The 12,947-nt window shown below is 43.2% G+C and overlaps 1 protein-coding gene across 2 annotated transcripts in view; it reads right to left on the bottom strand.

Moving 5' to 3' along the window:
* BRWD3 (bromodomain and WD repeat domain containing 3) overlaps positions 1-12,947 on the bottom strand; it is a 1,637,103-nt gene that overhangs the window by 1,324,024 nt on the left and 300,132 nt on the right. For both annotated transcript variants that reach the window (XM_078688510.1, XM_078688511.1), the window contains one exon: positions 974-1,108. In XM_078688510.1, coding sequence (XP_078544636.1) covers positions 974-1,108 — 135 coding nt within the window. The remainder of the gene's footprint in view (positions 1-973; positions 1,109-12,947) is intronic.

Genomic DNA, 12,947 nt, shown 5'->3' with positions numbered 1-12,947 from the left:
GGGCATTCGGCCACCCCAGCGGGGACCCAATGATGAAGCATGTCACCAACTAGTGGTGAGTGAGGGTCCTTTTAACAAAGAGGTTTACTTGTCCTTTCCAGTTGTGTGTAGTCACACTAATTCACTGGGTTGCGACCTCCTAGTTGCTAGGATTGGAATTTCCCAATCTTGTAGTTACCTCAACCGGGTAGGGGCCTCTGTATAGCCTAACACACTTTTTTCATTTTAGTTACGCGTATTTTACTTCTCGCTGAGTCACTCCTTAGTTGTTTAAGATATAATATTAAGCAGACTGGATTATGGTAATGAACTACTAGCCGCAGCCAATGAGACTCTTGCAGCCAAATTACAAGTAGTGCATAACACGGTAGCCCAGCCTGTTTTCAACCTTCCATCGGACTCTGCCTTAGCCCCACTGTGGAAACCATTACACAGGCTACCAGTCAGGCAGAGAAGCAGCTTTAAAATCTGTTGCTTGACATATAACTCCTTAAGGAATAAAGGTTCCAGTTATCTGCAGCAGAAACTAAAACAATCTACGACCAGAAACTTAAGGTCAATGGACAAAGCATTACGGAGTGTACACCGCATTCTTCTAAATGCGGTGGCAGAGCCTGTTCCAACTTGCCTCCTGTCTACTTGATTTCTGTCTCTGCACTGAATACAACTAATTCTGGAAAACACTCAAATCACTTTTTTTTCTAACCGAATGTCAACTACTGCCTGAGACTGTTCCTCAGTGACGAGATACCCCTCGGGGTGAGTTGTGCGCTATATCAAGTTTAATTAACACAACAATTATAATTCCAGACATGTGTAGTTACATAACATTAAATAGTCAAATTAAGTGCTTTTAACCTTAAGTATAACCAGTACAGAAAACAGTTAACCTGCACTCAATAATATGGAAATTATCCCCAAACTTGTAAATAAGAAAAAAAATCAAAGTTTATGTATCTTTATTTAGGCTTACCATGTTAAAATAATTACGAATTTTTGCTCCCTTGTCAATGTCCCAGACAAAAATATTCCCATCATGACCTGCGGAAAGCATGATTCTGTGGTCAAATGGATGTGCTTCCAATACAAATACTTCATCATCATGGCCCTAGGATGAAAGGATTTATGCATCACAGTCTGAATGGTATTAAAACATCAAGGCATCGTGCTTTTCAAAATAGTACCTTGTAAGAATTACATTGTAAAACATGTACAAATAGAACATTTTTACAGCATTACTCCAAAGCAGACCTGTATTGTGAAAAAGTATTCAGCTTGAATTTATGTCTTCATTTCATTTGTACTGCCATTATTATGTAATAAATGTCATCTCTCTTGTGAAAGTCAACTGTACTACATAAAAGACCTAAAGAATACTTTACTGACCTTTGTATTTGTCTTAGAATAGGCAGATACTCTATCTGTTCGCAGAATCCTCAATGTGGTAAATCTTTCCAGGAGCCAGACTGGATCAAGAAACTCTTGAAACCACTACTGCTCACCAACAGGTGGTGCCATTAGCCTCCATCATTACTCACTGAAGGCAATTAGCACCTTGTTTTTTCCAGCCCTCAAAGTGTGTGACTGACAAGACTGAGTTTGTGCTGGCATTGTGCTAAAACAAACTTATTACTCTTGCAATCCACTCCACAGAACAGGGAGTGAGTGGGTGGGTGAGCAATAAGAAATCTGTGGTTCAATAGAGTATCTGTAAGAAAAGAGCCACGTTTAAATAAGCTAGCCTTCGGCTGGATACTTCTAACCAAAGATTCCTCATCTTGTGAATCAGTACCAAAGGAATACTATCTCCAGGGAGGTGTGTTGGGAAAGTGTACTACACCAGAAGTCCTGGAAGAACAAGCAGGCACCTAATTCACCCTGCAGACTTTAGAATCAAAACAGTAGTGCCTGGTAAATGTAGGGACAGACACCCATGTGACTGCCTGTAAAATGCCCAAAGCAGTAACACTCCAAGTAGGGTCTGTGTCTTACAGAACTACATGCCACAAACAGATGCTTACAACGTAGGAAAATGCTACTTACTACTATACAGCTGTTCTTGGCATGTAAAGCTGTATACTTTAGCATAGATCGCCATGTGGTGTTGGGCTCGGATGGTTGCACTTTGTTTTTGTCGAAGAAGTCTTTGTAGTCACGGGATAGGTGACTCCTCCCTTGGGTGATAGTGCGCATGGGCATCGACTCCATCTTCAGATTGTTTTTCGCCATAAAGGGTGAGGATGGAGTTAGTAAGAGAATACAAAAGGATGTCCATGTGATGTATTTAAATAAGATAATACTGCAACAGATAGACATACCCGGGTAGGTGGGTGGGTGTATACATCTCTACAGCTCTACATGCCAAAAACAGATGCATACTGGTAAGTAGCATTTTCCGTTCGAGGCATATGAACTGTAGATTGTATACTTTAGCATAGACTGTAAAGCAGTTTTTCCTCCCTAGCTGGGCAACCTGTATCTGTTGCAGTAGTTTGAAAAAGTGTTCTTAATACAGCCTGGCTCAAAGTAGCTTGTTGTTTTGCTTACACAGCTACACAATAGTGTTTAGTAAAAGTATGTGGTGTAGACCAAGTTGCTGCTTTGCAGATGTCATCTAGGGTAATGTTCCCTAAGAATGCCATATAAGCCCCTAGTTCGCGTGCGGAATGAGCTCTAGAGGAAATAGTTAATGTGCGTTTAGCTTTGAGATAGCATATTTGGGTGCATTAACAATGCACCTTGCAATTCCTGTTTTTGAAATGGGATTGCCTTTGTGAGGTGGGGAGAAAGCTACAAAAACTTGTTTTGTTTTTCTAAAACTTTTAGTTCTTTCGATGTAGGAGAATATTGCTCTTTTAACGTCTAGAGTGTGGAGAGCGCTTTCTGCTATTGAGTCTGGTCGAGGGAAAAATACTGGCAATTCAACCGACTGATTAAGGTGAAAGGCAGATACCACTTTAAGCTGAAATTTTGGATTAGGCCTTAAAAACCCTTTACTATGGAGTATTTGTGGAAATGGTTCTTGTATGGTCAATGCCTGGAGTTCACTGACTCTCCTAAGTGATGTGATAGCTATGAGGAAGGCTACTTTCCAAGTAAGGAACTGTAACTCGATTTGTTCAAAGGATCAAATGGGGGACCCATGAGTCTGGTGAGGACATATTAAGATTCCATACAGGAGAAGGTGGAACTCTAGGTGGAATTATTCTTTTAAGTCCTTCCATAAACGCTTTGATAGCAGGTACTCGAAACAAACACAAATGTTGTCCGTTTTGGAGGTAAGCAGCAACTGCAGCAAGATGTAGCCGTATAGATGTATATGCTAGGTTACATTGTTGTAGATGCAAAAGATAAGAGATAATATTTTGGATGGAAGCATCTAGCGGATCAATTTTGTTATTTGTACAATAAATGACAAATCGCTTACACTTTGCTGCATAGCATACTCTAGTAGTAGGGCATCTAGACGGTCATTCAGTCTGGCGGGAGATTAAGGTAGCCAAACTCTAAGACTTCAGAAGCCAGATCGCAAGATTGAGTTGATTGGGATCTGGTGCCTTATCTCTCCATGGTTCTGAGTGAGGAACTTGGCGGGAGAGGTGGAGCTTTTGATGAGGTTGTGAACCATGGCTGGCATGCCTATGTTGGAGCAACTAGATCATTGTGAGGGCGTGTTGTTTGAGTTTCTGAACCAGTAACGGAATGAGCAGGAGAGGCGGAAAAGCGTATGCAAATCTGCCTGAGAAATTCATCCATAGCGCATTGCCTTTGGACAATGGGTGTGGATATCTGGAGGCGAAGCTTGGGCATTTTGCTTTTTGGTGTGTGGTGAACAGATCTAGGTCTGGATGACCCCACATGTGAAAGAATGGAAGAAGAACTTGAGGATGAAGTTCCCATTCGTGGATCTGCTGTGTTTAACCTGAGCAGATCCACGATCTGATTGTGTTCTCCTGGTAGATGTTCTGCGAACGAGGTAAATGTTTTGAGGAATGGTCCATCTCCATATGTCTTGCGCTAGTTGTGAAAGCTGAAGAGAGTGTGTGTCCCCCCCTGCTTTTGTATGTAATACATTGATGTCATGTTGTCTGTATGGATCAAGACAGCTGTGCCTACTAGCAAGAGTTTAAAAGACTTTAGTGCTAGAAAGATTGCCAGTAACTCCAGGTGACTTATGTGGAGTTATCTTTGTTGATGGGTCCATATACCCTGAACGGTTTGGTTTTGGAGTGGAGTTCCCCAACCGGTGAGCGATGAGTCTGTGGTTAGCCCTATCTGTGGAACCAGGTTGAGGAACAGCCGCCCTATGGATAGGTTTTGTGTGTTCCACCATTGCAGAGAGCGATGCGTGCAGCTGTCCACCAACACCAAATCTGTTAACTGACCTGGAGTTTGGTTCCATTGATGTGCTAAACATTCTTGTAAGGGACGCATCTGAAGTCTTGCATAAGGAACGATGAGGATGCAAGAGGCCATCATCCCTATTAGCTGCATGAACACTCGAGCTGGAAGGGAGTGTTGAGGATGAAATTTTGGTATGAGAGCTTGCATGCTGGCTATCCTGACTGGATTGGGGTATGCAAGGGCTTTTGAGTTATGTATTGTGGCACCTAGATACTGAAGTAGGTTGGACGATTGAAGGTTGTGACTTGGGTAGGTTTATTGTGAATCCTGCGTCGTGGCGTAGCTAGATTATTTTGTGTGTATTGTGCACACAGTGTGTGACTTGGCTTTTATGAGCCAGAAAACACGTGAATGTGTTGTCTCCGCAAATGAGCTGCGACTACCGCAAGACATTTTGTGAAGACTCGGGGTGCTGTAGTTACTCCACATGCTAAGACTTTGAATTGATAGTGCTGACCGTCCACTACAAACCGTAGACACTTTCTGGGAGCGGGGGGAATGGGAATTTGAAAGTAGGCGTCCTTGAGATCTAAAGTGCAAGGAAATCGCCTTGTTGGAGAAGTAAGAGGACCAGTTGGAGAGTGACCATGTGGAAGTGGTCCGGCTGTATGAAGAGATTTAACGGTCGGAGGTCTAGTTGTGGCCTGAGAGTACCGTCCTTCTTTGGGATTAGAAAGTAAAGGGAGTAAACCCCTGTTCCTTGATGAGGTAAGGGGACCAGTTCTATTGTGTGTTTTTGTAAAAAAGAGAGAACCTCTTGTTCTAACAGTGTCAGATGTTCTGTGGACATTGGATGTTGTTTTGGGGGTATGAATGGGTGAGTTGAAGTGAGTTCCAGGCAGTAACCATACTGGAAAATTTGTCTTACCCACTTGTCTGTGGTAATGGAATTCCAGACAGGTAGGAACTGTGATAGTGTTCCCCCGAATGGAGTGGAATCTTCATGGGGGAAGTGGAGGGAAGTCACTGTTTTGTAGTAGGAGAAGTGCTGGTGTTATTACCGCGGCCTCTACCCTTGTTGTTGTTCCCTCTATAACCCGCTCTGAAATATCCTCCGTTAGGGGAGGTTTGAGTAGTACTTTTGTAGGAGGATGAGGTGTTGTCCGTCCCAATAGTTTTAGAGGTGCCCCTATAAAAGGAGCGATGAAAAGAACCTCTACTGGCTGTCGCCTGTGAAGCTCCCATGGACTTAGCAGTTTCTGAGTCCTTCTTCATTTTTCCCAAAGATGTATCTACAGTGGGTCCAAATAAGTGTTCTTGATCAAAGGGTTGATTACGAATCATGAACTGCACATCCTGTTTAAATCCAGATATGCGTAGCCATGCGTGTCTGCATAGTAAAACGCTTTGTTAACTGCACGAGACGCTGTGTCGGCTGCTTCAAGAGCCCACTATATAGAAGTGTTAGTAATTAATGTTCCCTCTTGTATGAGGTTGTTAGCCTTAGTCTTATACTGATCGGGAAGATGTTGTGTGAGCTTTTTAAGCTCATCATAATGAGCCCTATCGTACCTGGCCAGTAAAGCTTGGGTATTGGCAATGCACTAATGATTTGCTGCTTGTGAGGCAATGCCAGATGCGTCCAGTAATTTAGACTCCTTACCTGGAGGTGAGGCATCCTCTGACGTTTGCGAATTTGCTCATTTATGTGCATTTGACACAACCAATTAATCTAAAGTGAGCTGTGCTTTATTATAAGGTGGATCGTTGGGAGCTGGTTTATATTTCTTTTCCATCCAGGGGTTGAGAACTCTAGCCCTGATGGGATCTTTAAAAACGTCAGGTGCATGTTTGATGATACCTTTTAACATAGGTAGAATGCTAGTTGATTTTTGTGACTGTGTGAAAGTCTCCACAACACAACAAATCTTCCTCCTGTGGGTCTGAGTGTAATTCTACCCCACGACACTGTGCAGCTCTGTTTATGAGCTGTGCAAAACCTATGTTGTGGTCTGGGAGGATGGCCAAGATGGGTAGGAGTCTGGATCAGGGAGATCTGGGACATCTGTTGGATTATCATAATCCTCCCAAGGATCAGGTGGTGGAAGAGTAGTTTCATCATCATTATCCTCTTGTTGGTTTTCATCCCCACCCCCACCCCACCCCAAGGTGATCATCATCATCATCTTGTGGTGTAGGTGAATATGGAAGTATTGGAGAGTGTGCTGGCGAAAGTGGTATTGTGGGTATATTTAGAGGAGAGAAGGGTCTGACTGGAGAAGTTCCCATGTCTCTCTTCTTTAAGGGTACTTTGGGTTCTTCTGGGAAGTCCAAAGGTCTCTTTTTCAATCGAATTGTCTTGATATGACCAGTTTTAAGGTCAATGTGAAGAGGTTTTTGTTTAGGATCCACTGGATCTGGTTGAAATAGGTCTTTTATTCCAGTATCCTTGTTCAGCACCGATGATTTTGGTTGTTTTGGTTTGGATTGCGAACCTTTAGGAGGGGTCTTAGTGTCCTTTTGCTTTGGAGGAGCTGTGGAGTCCGAGGATGTTTTCGGCTCCGAGGATTTATGGTCTTGTTCAGCTCAGAGGATTTATGGTCTTTTTTCGGTTCCGAAGATTTACTCTTTTTTGGCCCTGAAGATTTGTGGTCTGGTTTCGGCTCCGAGAGTTTATCCTGATGGTGCTTCGGTGCGAATGTTTCGGTACAGAGGATAGTAGTTCGGTACCGATGCGTTGCTGACTCGGTCCCGAGTCGCCTGAACGCTTGTCTTTGGACTTCGGAGCCGAGCCCGAGGGCGGGGCGCCAGAAGTTTTGTCACGGTGTTGTCCTGAGCCGCAAGGCGAAGGTCTTACCGGAGCCTTATGTTCTTGAGAAGAGGTAGGTGTGTCGATGTCGGTACTCGCAGTTCGATGACCTGGAGTAACTGTCCGATCAAAAAATCAATGGGGGAATGGATCACTTGTCCTGAGTAACCAGGGCTTATTAGTTTTCGTTTTATGTACCGATAAAACACCCTCATTCACGTACCGAGGCTCGGGTGGCAGTATATCTTGATTCTCCGCCTCTCTCTTAGCAACGTGACAGCATCATCATCGGGTTAGTCCTCATGCTTCCTCTACCCGGAGGTAAACCACTGGTTAGTACAGTAGTGATCAGTCATAGTAGTTTACAGTGCAAGAGAAAAAGTTGTGTTTAAAAAGACTGTATAGGCACACCAAACAAAAGATGTCTGCCCAGCAGGATTAATAAAGCTGGCTCATGAAGAGTCCATTAGGATATATTTATCAAAGTTGAGCTCACCATATTCTAGGACCAAACCACAGAATCAGCCGAGCGGCAGTCATAGACACAACATATTTTTATTTTCATTTTATTTATTTTTGTATTTAAATTGCGAGTCATTATTATCATTTTTTGCTTCACAAAAACATAGTTAAAAGGTAGTTCATAGTACACAGTAAGGTTTCATAAAATCTCTAAACTATCCCCTAGTCCCACGCTCCTCACACATTCAAATTCACTCATTCAGTCAAAAAACACAATCACTCCAACATCAAACTAAACAAATATCCATTATCCTCTATGTAGTTCCAGAGTGGCAGATGGAACCGGTCCTGCAGAGTCTTCTCAGCACAACACTGGAGACCCCAGTTTGTTGAGGCAGGACAGGAGATAATAGGACATTAACAAGAGGACAATGGGGAGGGGCAATAAATAATACGCAACGGCAAATCTGTGATGGACAAAAGAACAACCAATTACCAAATTGCAAATCTGTGATGAACACAAGAACAATCACTCACAAAATTGGTCATGTTTAAACAAAATTTCATTAAACTGTTATATCTACTTGTTATCTCTACTGCATTTACATCAATATCTTTGAGGGCAGGATACAACAACGTATTGTTCATCATTCTTATTATTATGACAATCCCTGTATGTCCATTTGATCATATATGAAGTGAGCTCAAAATTGCACAAAATGATAAAGATAAATAAACCATACAAATATCGCCCAAAGGTCAAACTCAGGAACACACAACTAACACCCGCACCATTCATTCTTTTGCGGCCCATTACCTGCATAAATTAGGAAGGGATGAGACCATCCCCGGGTTCCTTAAGAGTTCAGTGGATCTAACTAATAGAGCGCTCACTCACATTCATCATTCGTCCTCCTCCAAAAGCATATATCATAGATTACCTCATTCGAGACCAACCAACAGTATAGTTATCTCAACAGCAAGAGGTTTCTTTCAAACTCCCGATATCGATCACCACATCAAAAGGGGGAGGTGGTTTCTTTAGCTTCTCTCAGTTCATAGAAGCAAGGTGCCTGCAAACAACCAACAGATACCAAATAATATATCCAAACCGCCCAGGCGAATAATGCAGGCCACCTGTAATGGTCATTAGTCTATTTTAAGTCAAGCCCAAAACTTACTTGGATCCACTGATGTTTTCTTAGAGTAATAACAGTGGAATCAGCTTTACACAAAGTGAAACTCGTATGGAAAACCAGCACATATGTTAACAAAATGAATGCCCTTCTTTCCTCTGATATGCACTACCATCGCATTATGAGGTGCCCTGAACAGGCCTTGAAACGACGAATCCTTGACGTGGTTACTTCTGCAGTGAATGATGGGCTAATTTGTACCAATGAAGCAGAGTATCTTACCCCCACCTTCACCAGGATGGCGATTATTTACGGCCTCCCCAAGGTACATGAGGATTGTGCTGATCCACCGATGCGCCCCATTGTGTCGACGATTGGGTCAGCCACAGAACCTTTGTCTAAATATATCGACAACTTTTTAAAGCCTCTGGTATGTAAGCTTAGGTCATACATAAGAGATACCGGTCACTTCATCTCTAAAATTGAGGAATTGTCTTCTGATCCCAAACCAGAGCTTTTGGTCACTATGGATTTAGAATCCTTGTATTCTAATATCCCTCAAGAGGGGGCCTTGACCGTTCTTGAGGACATCTTGAATAGACAGACTGACCTTCCCAATGCTACGGTCATTCTAAACTTCCTGAGGATTGTATTGGAAGAAAACTATTTTGAGTTTGCCCAACAATACGTCCATCAAGTGAAGGGGCGAGCATGGGAGCCATGTGTGCCCCCAGCATAGCATGTCTCTATATGGGTCATTTCGAAGAAATGAACATATATAATGAGATGGCCCCATTCTTTGAGAATGTGCGAGCCTGGTCCCGCTTCATTGATGATATTTTTTTCATCTGGAGCGGTGACCAGGCTCTACTGGACAAATTTGTCGCCTGGATAAATGCTGCTGACTTCAATCTGCGCTTTACGGTTAATGTCAGCAGAGAGAAAGTTGAGTTTTTGGATGTGTGGGTAAGGCATGAGGAAGGACAACTTTTTGTGTCACTATACACGAAACCCACTGCCAAAAATACTTTGTTTGAGTACGGGAGTTTTCACCCCCGCTGCCAGAAAGACTCAATCCCCTTTAGTCAGTTCCTTAGACTAAGGAGGAATTGTTCGAGGGTGAGTGATTTTCTCCAGCAATCGGATGTCCTTAAGTTAAAACTACTGAAACGAGGATATCCCTGTCGCCTTATCAGGGATTCGTTCAAAAGGGCCAGGTACTTCAACAGAGACAGTATGTTTCAAGACCAGAATCAAGCTAACCAACAGCGATTGGTATGTATTACTAAACACTCCAGTGCCAATAACAAACTCAGGCAAGCTGTGAATTCGGCCTGGCATATCTTGAACATTAACGAACAAGACAACTCCATGGCTAAACCTATTTTTGCGTTTAGACGCAACAAGAATCTACGGAACCATTTGGTGTGCGGGAGAGTGACTATCCATGGAGAACTCAAGCAGACTGGAATCTTTGGTTTACCTCCGGTGGAGGGCAACCATTGCTGTGGGAACTGTCATGCCTGTGCCCACGCTTTGACAGGGAGCAACCTCACCATTGGGAACCGCAGCATCAAACTTAACAACTTGAGCAATTGCCGCTCAGCTAATGTCATTTATGTCATTGTATGTCCCTGCGGGCTTCCATATGTGGGAGAGACAGGGCGAGAGTGCCGCACCAGGATGGGCGAGCACAAATCCAACATCCGCAATTCCAAAAGTGGGGCTCCACTTGTATCACACTGGACTTCGGCTGAGCACTCTGAAATGGACCTCAAATGGTCCATCCTTGAGAAAGTCCGAGATGTGCCTGGTAAGGATGTCACCTCTGTCAAGAAGAAAAGAGAGGTTTTTTGGATCTTTTTTCTTGACTCCGTTAAATCAGGCCTTAATGATCAATGCCCTTGGGAGAACGCTATTATGTGAGTTATTCTCCCTAGAAGTACTTGTCGCTGAGACTGTTGTTTAGAGGCCTTTTGCTGAGCAGGCCTCGGTGATCGATATCGTATCCTCTTTTTCACTGTATGTTTGATTCAACTATGGTTTCTGTGATGAGCTGGGTTTATTTCCCTGACTCATATTACGAATATACTATCATTCTGAGGGTGAGAAACTAGCTGCTATTGTCCTAATGGTATGCTTTTGCCTAGATTACTCTTATAATGAAGTTGTGTCACTCCCTTCTGCTTTTCCAGTTATCTTTGCTCTTATCATTTTTCCCTTATCTCGATTACATTTTTATTGCTCGCAGTCGGGAATTAGGAAAACTACGTCACTTTCAGATGCTTGTTGTCCTAATTTAGCATATTTCGCTTTTTATCATGTTTTCCTATTTTCATGCCCTCTGCCCACGCACGGTAGGTAGTATAAAACAATGTAACTGTATGTGAGGCATTTCTTGCGGAATTTGGCTAACCGTAACCTTTTAGAGGTAGAAACTTCGTGCGCTTATAAAATATTCTGCTAGCTGCAGCTGATGTTGCTCTGAGGAGGAACTGCCCCTCGACCTTCTTGCTGTATATGGGCTGACTCGGTCGTCTATGACGAAGGAACGCCTGTTGATAGGATTACCCGTCCTGTCAAAACTAATTCCTACCAGAGTTTATTACTGACCCCGGAGGTCCAGACACACGTGACTGCTGACAGCCATCTGGACTTCTACTGATGGCGGGATATGGCCTATTTAAACCTGGCCGTTAGCGGCTTTGTTTGTGTTGAGAAAATTCTTGCTGAAATAGGAGTGTCTCCAGCCGCGCCCGTAGTGGTCAGCTTTCACTCGGAGGTAAGACTTGGACGAAGGGGACCTTAATCATTTTGTGCCCTGAGCCGTTTAGTATGGGCGCTCCGAGCAGTTTTTTCTATGAAGGGAGGTGCCACTTTAATATCTAACATTTAATGTTTTCTATTTCGACATCGGGCGCTCCTGTCAGGCGCCTCTTATTCCATATTTATTGAAATTATATACCTTTCCGTGTAAGTATTGTTTTTCTATGGGCAGCGTTTTTAAGCTAAAAGAAGAGCACTTTCTTTCCACCCATTTCTCCTCCCCGTATGAGTTGGCTTAACTATTTGGGTCCCCCTGCGCTCGGTAATATTTTACTTTCGGAAGACACTGATGGTGTTTCTCTATGTTGAAGACGCCCCTGGACTTAAATAATTTTGACCTTGAGTTTGCTCCTTTCTTTTTAAACTGGGAACCTTGGAGTCTGCGGGCTTAGAAACCCAGTCCCGCAAATGCATAATGAAATCTTTTGAAAGGACATGAACTAAGCATCTGGAAGTTGGACTTCGTGCACATTTATTATCCGGTATGTGTTCCGATGTCTTGTATCTTACTGATTGCAAGCTATTTGTTAGTGCGTACTGTTGTCTGGCCGCACCTTTAGGTGATCAATTCCGACTAAGAACTAGCAGAGCGTTACACCTTGGGAGAGCTTGGGTCGTGCTGACCGGTCATTATATGTCGAAACCAGCTCCTCCCCTGAAAGTAATGTTATGTGTCTTCTGGGTTAACTATTCGATCGATTCCTTAACCCTACCCCTTCTGAGACCAACATTGGTTGTTGTTCTCGTCATGGGCGACCCATGTTTTAATAGGCTTTAGGAATATCCGTCCTGATATATGCATTAACTGTCCTTCTTACAGATTGCTGGACAGACCGCCCGCCGTATATGAGGCCCCTTTTCCACACGAGTTTCACTTTATGTGTAAAGCTGATTCCACTGTTATTACTCTAAGAAAACATCAGTGGATCCAAGTAAGTTTTGGGCTTGACTTAAAATAGACTAATGACCATTACGGGTGGCCTGCATTATTCGCCTGGGCGGTTTGGATATATTATTTGGTATCTGTTGGTTGTTTGCAGGGACCTTGCTTCTATGAACTGAGAGAAGCTAAAGAAACCACCTGCCCCTTTTGATGTGGTGATCGATATCGGGAGTTTGAAAGAAACCTCTTGCTGTTGAGATAACTATACTGTTGGTTGGTCTCGAATGAGGTAATCTATGATATATGCTTTTGGAGGAGGACGAATGATGAATGTGAGTGAGCGCTCTATTAGTTAGATCCACTGAACTCTTAAGGAACCCGGGGATGGTCTCATCCCTTCCTAATTTATGCAGGATGGACCGCAAAAGAATGAATGGTGCGGGTGTTAGTTGTGTGTTCCTGAGTTTGACCTTTGGGCGATATTTGT

This window comes from Lissotriton helveticus, chromosome 4_1 (genome assembly GCF_964261635.1).
Source record: "Lissotriton helveticus chromosome 4_1, aLisHel1.1, whole genome shotgun sequence".
NCBI classification, from domain to species: Eukaryota; Metazoa; Chordata; class Amphibia; order Caudata; family Salamandridae; genus Lissotriton; species Lissotriton helveticus.
Note: the sequence above shows the minus strand (reverse complement) of the source record. Positions and strands in the feature narration are given on the sequence as shown.